At 36.9% G+C, this 9,863-nt stretch overlaps 1 protein-coding gene and 1 long non-coding RNA gene across 2 annotated transcripts in view; both read left to right on the forward strand.

Annotated features, from left to right (window-relative positions):
• Nucleotides 1–2,594: 2,594 nt before the first annotated feature.
• On the forward strand, nt 2,595–5,003 carry LOC141444338 (uncharacterized). The gene is made up of 3 exons (XR_012453165.1): nt 2,595–2,629; nt 3,641–3,691; nt 4,963–5,003. It is a non-coding gene; the product is annotated as an uncharacterized lncRNA (long non-coding RNA).
• A 1,562-nt stretch (nt 5,004–6,565) lies between these two features.
• Nucleotides 6,566–9,863, forward strand: part of LOC141444038 (limbic system-associated membrane protein-like) — a 15,824-nt gene continuing 12,526 nt past the window's right edge. The window contains exons 1-2 of the mRNA XM_074109478.1: nt 6,566–6,681; nt 6,999–7,191. Of these exons, the coding sequence (XP_073965579.1) occupies nt 6,566–6,681; nt 6,999–7,191 (309 nt within the window). The remainder of the gene's footprint in view (nt 6,682–6,998; nt 7,192–9,863) is intronic.

Genomic DNA, 9,863 nt, shown 5'->3' on the forward strand with positions numbered 1-9,863 from the left:
TCGCTCCTTGGTGATATCAGACGGGAATTATTTTGTACCTTTTTATGTTTAATTTTGCATCTCTCACACAAAGTGATACGTCTGAACAAGTGTTGAAATATGGAACAATTAGCAGCAGAAGTAGACGAGCAGTTGCGGTGCTCAAAATTATCTAAACACTCTTTTATTACCTTTGGCAGTAGAGTCGTGTGTAGATCAATATTGAGCACCTAACCGCTTTTCTACTTCTGCTGTTCACTGAACAAAGCCAACTGATAGCGGAACCATCGATAGTACAGTCGAACAAAATGAATCATGACCGAGGATGGAACCTTTGTGCCACTAATGTCATGTTGACATCCCATACTTTTGTCAAGGAAATCATTCGATTTGTAGCATTCGAACATGGCGGATGTAGACAATATCTAATTTTGCTAATTCAGTTTCTTTGGCTAGTTGAAGTATAATTTTGATAGTGTTTTATGCGGCGATTAACCTTGATCACAAAATTCTATATATCTCTCGTGTCTGACATTTTTTAATGCGCAAGTTGTGTCCACGTGGTTTCTGGAATTTTACTATCAAGTTGCAAAAACTACAACCACCGTACAACGTCCCTCTCAAAGAGAGTTTACTTTGACACTGACGAAATTGTCCTATTAATTAGGACAGAAAAGCCATATTTTAAAAGAGAAGAAGAAGAAGAAGTAGTGAAATTGATTATTTGAAGGTTCCACCCTGGGTCATGATTCAATTTGCTCGAGTGTACCTACGTATACCGATAAGCGATGGACGGAATTTTCTAAAATTGAATTGGATATAAAGTGAAAGTCGAATTAAGTCCCCAGAGAGACTTCACAAGGGATGATCCATTATTTAATTCTTGTTTATATATAGCGATTTCCAAATTTATTCACAGAAACATTTCACTGTCCCAGATTAACATGGGGTCACTTTGTCATCCATGAAAATTGCAGTTCCCGCGGGGCGTATACGAACAGCTAGTATAAATAACAGAAGGTGGCCCTTGTTAAGGATATTTTTAGAATGTGTTAAAAAGTAAGGATATCTTGTTTCGTCACTTTTAAATTGTACGTTTGTCTATCTACTGTTTTAAATTCAACATACTTTTATATGTTACTTTAGTCTAATAAAGTAAGTACCCACCTTATGACGTATTTGTAATCAAATCAATTGAAACACGTTCAGCAGTATGAACTCAAAGCTTCCACGATGCTGCTCTGCTGCCGCACAAGCAAGATAGCTGCGTCTGTGCGACACAAATGCGTATACATGCGGACAACCTGCACTCAAAAAATACAATACAGCCTTTATATCGAAAATACAAACTGAGACATGGATGCACAAAAAAAAACAGAAAAAGAGACCAGCGCTGGGAATCGAACCCAGGTCCTCAGCATTCCGTGCTGCGTGCTATAATCCCTATACCACCGCTGGACAGGAGTCTAGGCACTAATTTCTCCTATGCACACATATCTCAGGTTAGGGTAGATACTATTTATCTGAGATACTATAAACATGTAACGAGTTTTTAAAAATCGACTGTTTTCCGAAGTCCATTAATATGTCTATATATAATACAACAATCGGAAATAGGTAAAAAATACATAAAATTAGAGATGTATAAGTACAACTTTATTACCTTTCATGTGCGCAATAACAAAGTTTGTCAACAAAATACCTACAAACAAGACGTTCTTTGGTGATGGTCCCTTAATGTTCGGGTTTCAAAAAAGCTTTGTATTGGCTTCTGGTGATGGTGATTTTCCACCGGCGAGGCGAGACGAGACGAGAATTGAAATTTGTATGGCAGCGCCGCGGCGTCCCGCGGCGGGCGCGCGTGAATGCATACAAATCTCAATTCTCGTCTCGCCTTGCCGGTGGGAAATCACCATTATACTTTATCCATTTTCATTTTCATTGTATTTTTTGGGGGAAGGAAAACCTGTATATTACATAATTAGTAGATTCAATATGTACAATACAATGGCTCTTTATTGTAACACCACAAATAGTAAGTGATAAGAAAACAGGTACACAGAGAGAAAATTACAAGGTAAGCAATAGGCGTCCTTATCACTTTAGAGCGATCTCTTCCAGGCAATCTTTTTTATCAGAAAGAAGTAAGTATGTATGTGTGTATGTGTATGGATGTAAGTGTGTAGTGTGTGTGTATGTGTGTATGTATGTGCTTGCTGAGATGCTGAGCTGCCCGTCTGGCAGCTCGCTCTCTCTCTCCGGGAAACTGTAAAAGCCATCTCGAGGCTATAACAGCAACAATCCTTTCGAAAAAAAAGAATATAAATAAGTGTTACTAAGATAATAAAAACCAAATTTAACTTTTTTTTTATTTCGGGAATTTTGTAAGTTCTTAATTTGGGCTTGGCAACGAACATGTTAATAATAATTTTCTTACAATGTTTTTATAGTGAGTATAATACACAGAATACACTTGTTTCAGAAGTATTCAAATTAATATAATTTGAAATTTGTACGCCAGTCCGCACAAAGTGGCGATCAAACGCAAACTTAATAGTGTCTTAGTACACCCTCTTAGACTTTTTGAGGTATTAAAATTATCCTTAATTCATCAATTTTTCAGAAAGTTGAAGATTTCGTTAATTCAGGAGTGAGTATTTATTTCTTTAACTAAGCATGAATGAAATAGGGAATATTATTGCTAGGTTCTGCCGCCAGAATGCAGCACAAGCACAAATCATAAACCAGTTTTTTAATGTCACAAATGTCGGTTCATGACATTATTTCAATTAAATTTTTGGATTATAGCTCTACCAATACTACCAATGTAATTAAAGTAAATACAAAAACCGGCCAAGAGCGTGTCGGACACGCCCAAAATAGGGCTCCGTAGCCATTACGAAAAAATTAAGTAATATTTTTGTAAGGATTTCGTATTTTATACGGAATCTTCCAAGTTTAGCTACCTTAGGCTGCTATTTACCTACTCTTAAACTACTAATAATTCTCAAGCAAACTTAGCCGTTATAGTTTTCCTTGATAGTTTGATATACTTACTACCATCCTGAATTTTTTCAAAATTTTCCATCCACCGGTTTAGATTTTAGAGGGTGGGGGACGCTCGATTTTCATGAAAGTTTGCACTTTAAAGTTGAATATTTTGCAAACAAATCACTGAATCAAAAAATCGTTTTAGCAACCCCCTAATGGTTTTTAAAGAACTATCCAGCGATACCCCACACTATAGGGTTGGATGAGAAAAAAAAATCTCCCCCACTTTACGTCTATGGGTGCTACCCTAAAAATGCTTTCTAGCATTGATAGTCCCTAAGCAAAGCCGCGGACGGACAGACAGACAGACAGACATGGCGAAACTATGAGGGTTCCGTTTTTTGCCATTTTGGCTCCGGAACCCTAAAAAAGAATACTTAAAGGAAATAATGAGATGATTTTTTAGTTCTGTTTGTATTATTGTTATTATACATAATGTATGTATGTAAACTGTAGATATTATTAATTGAATGTGTATAAATAAATATCCTATTAAGCGGGGAATTAAATTTAATATCGTTTAATGAATTTATTTTATTTTCTATTCCACTTTGACATTTATTCCGTTTAGGTAATTATAATTCAAGAGGTTGTATTTGTTTGTGTATAGGGTGCAGCTCTGGCGCTAGATTTCATCTCAAATTTGCACTATACTCAAATCGTAAGTATCAGTTTTTAAACCGTTTTTATACTAGCTTCACTTGGAACTATATACACACATATTGCAAGTTAAATAAAAGCTTGTATGCGTTTCTTTTCAATAACGCAACAATGTGCAGAATTACTAATACTTTACAAATATTTTGGCCAGAATCGATTCCCGCGTTATGTATGACAGTTAAATCACAGTATATATATTATATACTGTGGTTAAATGAAAAAAATATGAATGCCATTTTTATTAAATCTAAAATAGAAGCCATGGTTCGAACAGATTTCGCTATTGACCCATTTGGATTGATCACCCTGTATAATCTATGTATGTAACGGAATCCTTGAATTCTGTGATGTCTATTTGTCAATTTTGTATTTGCGTCACTTTTGTGACTGCTTAAATAAATAAATGAGCCAATAAGGTAAGCAGGAGAATCGCCAAGCTACGTGCTCGATAGGTACTAACGCCATCTAGAATTTCAAACTCAAACTCACAAACTCAAACTCACAACATTTATTGACAAGAAAAACACACTACATCACAACAAAAACACAGTAAAAACATAAATAGGAAAAGAGAAGAAAATAAGAGATATCACCTGTCAAGAAGCCCTCATTATTCGTAATTCTGTCGATAGTAGGTAAAATAATAAAATAAAATTAGCTTTATTAACTTTTACAATAGTACATTATGTCTTAAGGGCGGTAAATAAGGAATAACGAATTACGAACGAGAGTCTATTAGAAGCCCGAAGTCGAAGACTGAGGGCTTTATTTAATGAGTCGATGTTCGTAATTATAGAACCGCCCGTGCGGCATACAATGTTTTTCATCACATTTACGAGTAAAATTTTATATTTGTAAAGGAAAAAATATAATTCTTCCAAATAGTTATTGGCGATGCTTGGCAGCTCTCCCCCCCTCCCGCAGCATGCGCCTGACGCGCGGGTGCGTGTGCGGGTGGGGGGTGCTGGCGTGCATCAGTAATTCAGTACGGGCCCTGACTCATTTACCGACCTTGGGCTTCATGACAACAAAATTAGTACGGGCAATGACTCATTTACCGACCACGGGTTTCATGACAAGCACATTAAGGTCCAGGGTTTTATTTGGGGGGTTGCAACCAAGGTAGCCTGCGTTTGTGCTTGCGTTTGTTTGTAGTGTGTGTGTTTATAAGTATGGATGTACCCTGAACCCGTGGGAAAACCGAGATAAAAAGTAGTCTCCTCGGTTACACGTAGCTTTTGGCATTAAATCTTCTGTCTTCTTTGTTTTCAGACCACTAACCAACTCTTAAAAAGTAACAGGCAAGAGGTACGTACCTACCTAAATGTAGAAATGACGAATTCATTGTAATTTCTAAGCTGTTTCTCGCGGCTTTTTCTGCGAATAATTAGTTTATCGCTATTCTTTTAGATAAAAACTGTCCTAAAGGACAAAAAAAGAGGATTTATAATTCCCAGGATCTCAAACTTTCTTTATGCCAAATTTCATTTAAATATGTCAAACAGTAAAAAGAAGAAGTGATGAGCTTATAGACAATAGATAGACGGTGTTTCTTACAGTTAATAATATAAGTTTATAGCTAACTTTAAGGTTTAGACGTGATAAGGTAACAAACAAACAGACTTACAAACTGTCGCATATATTATCTATCTTCTCTGTTCTTCTTCTCTCTTCTTCTCTATAAATAAAAATGAATCGCCGAAATGTATGTACGACGGCACCGAATTGGATAATTATTTTTTTGTAGTGTTCGTGAAGGTCAGGGGATGGGGGCGAAGCCGCGGGCAAGAGCTAGTATATAATATTAGTGGGAAATATGAATTTGGCAAGCAAATAGTAGTAGTCCGTTATCTTACTTTAAGGCGGATTCCATCTTGCTTCACCACTGGTAATGGCAACAGTGGAGGACTGTCTCAAATCATTTCCTTATGATATGAGTGTGTAGATATTGTAGTCGGACGAAATGATTAAGGTAAGGTATATGCAATGCAGGTGTCAAAATGCCTACCTACATATAACTACATAATAAAACACACACAACACACAATAAATACATAATATGCCAGAGTCCTGATCGGGCTTGCCAGGTGTACGGTATTCTACCGAACCCTTCGGTATTTATTTTAACACTATGTTCTGTGTTCGGTATAACAAAAATATCGAAGAAATGTGCGGTTCGGTATTTTTTTTTTTGATAATTTTTTCTCCCTAATAAACGACTTTTTTTTGCTCACTTTTCGGTATTTATTCAAAAAAGACCTGGAAACCCTGGTCCTGATTGCCTGCAGCCCATTACACACCGTCCCAAAGAAAGCCAACAAATAGATTTCCGTTCGCTAAGCCGTCCAGGATCTATTCGTTGGGTTTCGTTGGGCCGGTGCGTAGCGGGCTAGACAATACGACCTTAGGTTTGGTCGATGGCGCTCATTAAACATAAGTCTGACGGGTCTGAAATTTATACCATAAAGCATAATATCAAACATATTTTTTTCCGCAGTTGCAAGTAAGATTTCATCTTTCAATTTATTTCAAAAGCTTTACATGTTTAACTTCACGTTTATGTATGTTTGTGTGTATCTTATGTGTGTGTGCGTATGTTATAAGTATGTATCCTCGGAGCCGCGTATTAGACTTTTATTTTATGCTCTATTAAGCATGATTTCCACCAAATGGCTCGCAGTGGATTGAATCGGCAAGAATACAAACTGATGCGGCGACAGCCGAACGTCTTCCACCGAACGGTTAGCATCACATTGGATTGGAAAGAAAATGAATGGGCTTGTTCGACGTTGCCGGTTGGAGGGATCGCCCCCGCACCATCGCTAATGAATAGTGCCGCCCGGCCACGGCTACTAACGCACGCCACGACAGCTGAATGGATCCGATCGGATACGACGACAGGCGAACGGAGCCCATCGAATACGACGACAGGCGATCGGAGCCCATCGAATACGACGACAGGCGATCGGAGCCGATTGAATACGATGACAGGCGAACGGAGCCAATCGCACGTCACAGCATTCTTTCGGCCCGTCTATCCCACTTGTCCCATTGAGTTGACCCATTATGTCCCATGAGACAAGTGGCACTAATATTTTTATCCCAAAAGTCCTATTACCGTTATCACGCAGTATAGTTAATTAAGTTCGACTACTAACCAGTTTGCGATAGTCTATTAGCTACGCGATTGGGGCACTCCTTCAAGTTATATTCACTTTTTTTTATCGGATCACGAAATTCTGTACCAACTGTACTAGTAAAAAAATTACTACGACTCGTGAATCAGACTCTGAGGTTGCACGTCCCAGAAGTGGGCCGGATAGCCCTCCCAGCGGGCTGCTGGCGGTGCCAGCGGCGAGCACGGTGTCACGCAGGAGCTCGCCGCTGCCGCGCGCGCTGGCGCAGCTCAAAGCCCTGCTGGCGCTGGCGGCAGCACCTGACTGTGACCTGCTTGCGGGGTGGTGGTCAAATGTGTCCTCCGAATGTTTGCGATACTGTGAGGTGATTGATACTAAACAATCCAGTACTTATCTATAAGTTATTTGTCTGCCTTTACTTATTGTATTTATTGTAAGTTTCTCGGTGTATTGGTTTATCACTGTAATGCCGTGCAAACGTATTTTAATAATAAATTAATAAACAAATAAATGATAATTTAAACTGAAACTTAGTTATATAACTTTAGTTGTGTTAGTTTTATCTGTTTTTATTAACATTACCGCAATTATAATCCTTATAATCATTACGCACGTTTTACTAACACTTAGAATCAATCGCACAATTTCTAGGTCAAATATAACAGACATTTATAAGATGTCTTTATCAGCAATTTTTTTACCAATACTCTAACCCACTAAAAATCCACTGACGTACAGTATTTATGTTTGACCTGATAATATCTTTTAAGTAAATATATTATTTTGTAGAATAGAATAGAATAGAATTAATTTATTGAATCAGGCGTTACTTTGCGGAGGTCCATATCAATGAACTAAAATAATTTCCTTGTTATAATTTGTAATTATTTGTTAGACACACTAACAACTGGTAGCATGGTGTACGGTTGTGTCACTCTGAAGATGAGCTCTGTTTGAGTTCGAAACGCGTCAGTGTAGTGTGGTGGTGGTGATAGATGGGTTTGTGTGATTTGTGTGTGTTCTTACAGTGTGGAGGTGGAGGAACTGCATGAACACGCATATTTTGCATAAGCTTAGCTATCGTAAGGTCGCGGGTGAGCAAGGAAATTATTTTAGTTCATTAGAATAGAATTCATTTATTTGGTGTTAAAAAAGTTTGTACATGAAATCTTAATCTAAATACAACAGTAATTAACAAAACAACAATTTGTTATTTTGAATTAGTATAACTCCTACGTAGATACTACATACATATTTATACACCATACTTTGTTTTTCCTTGGTTTTTAGTATGTAAATGTTAGCTCGTTTAGCCAGAGATACAGGAATTATCCTAGTTCAGGCACAATTGTGTTAAATAGATTTTAAGTGAAATATTGCATTTTATGTTATTTTGTACCGAAATTTATTAAATACATTAATTATTACTATTTAAAAAAAAAGTGTTGTAAAAGTACTACACATTGAAACAGAGACATAGATTTTTTAAGAAACTTTAATCTGGTATAATTTTTGAGACTGTCAAAATGGACATTTTGTCATTCCACGTCATTCTAACTCGGCTTAAATAGTTTTGATATTTCTGCTTTAAGAAATAAATCAATATTTTTTTATTTGATTCAACCTCCTACCATCCTCAAAATGCAAAATGTTATTAGATTATGTTGGAAATAAAATGTTAGAAGATATACTCAATGCCAATCTGTTCAAAATGGTCCAAAAATTGATGCGTCTGGACTGTAAATGGGCACTGACTAAGGTCATCAAATTTACCAAGGACTACTAAAGTGCATCATCAACTTTCACACATTACTATAATAGATGTGGATGCAGCTTGAAGAGTTTCGAGTATAATTTAACATCTTTAAAATTTAAATAATATCTGAGTATCCACATTGTTTAATCAGTGTACAGAAAATGTTGTCAGCCTCATTTTTAAAAAAAATTGCCGCGTTTTGTCTGAGCAGCTTTCGTTGGCCAGCCTAGTCGAACTTTTTGAACTACACTGTTTGATAACGGTAATAGGACTTTTGGCATAAAAATATTACTGCCACTTGTCCCATGGAACTACTGGGACGTAATCGTCTCTGTTGTCCCATAATAGGACAACTCAATGGGACTATAGTGGCAACAAAACAGATTTTAATGTCATTGTTATTAAGTATTACAAATTTGTCACAGAAAATATCTTGCGAGGATTTCGTTATTGGCGAAATGCACGATTATTTCATTTAAACAACCGTCCACTGAACAGTTATTTTTTTTGTTGCTCCATTATTGCACAAAAAAGTTCACAGACGCGTGTCTCAAGCAGATGGCACTCGCGCTCGCACTGGTCCCAACCGGTCCGAGATATCGTGCCCCTGAGCAGTGTCTATGTGTGCGTTGCTCGAGCGCACTTTGTATGTAGATTGAAATCTGTACCTATCTGTGTCTTGTGCTAGTGTGGTAATGGGATAGACGGCTTTCGGCTACGATCGCATGTCGCGGAAGACGCTCGCGGTTAAGCTGCTGCACGCGCCTTGGTAATATTCCGTCTTCCGTCTATATTATAGACTTTAAATACTGTATACATGATTTAGTATTGTTTAAAGGTTTTAAAATTCTTTTCGATAGGTACGAGCCGTTTGTTTTACTGTTTTGATTTAGTTTAGGGTTCTTATTTATGATATCTTTACAGTTTGGAACCTTGTTGCTGTCACATTAGTTTTTTCATTAGCACATTGAATAAAGTGTTGAAACTTTAATATTAAATTGTCAGATGGCATGGCGTACAATGACAAGGTCTAAAGTGTAAAGATATATTTGACCTCGACTGTGCATTAGAGATACATAAAAACTTAAATAAAAATAATTATGCTATTTTCAGGAGGTACGTAAATTTGTTGCATTATGATTTATTATCTTTAAGGCTAAAATCTTTAGAGTGAGATTAACACAAAGTAATGACACCTTAGTGCTTCGTCTCTCCATTATAATATCTAATACCTTTTCTTTTATACATGTATATTCTTGCATATATGTATATAATTAGAA

Source organism: Choristoneura fumiferana, chromosome 29 (assembly GCF_025370935.1).
Source record: "Choristoneura fumiferana chromosome 29, NRCan_CFum_1, whole genome shotgun sequence".
Classification (NCBI taxonomy): domain Eukaryota; kingdom Metazoa; phylum Arthropoda; class Insecta; order Lepidoptera; family Tortricidae; genus Choristoneura; species Choristoneura fumiferana.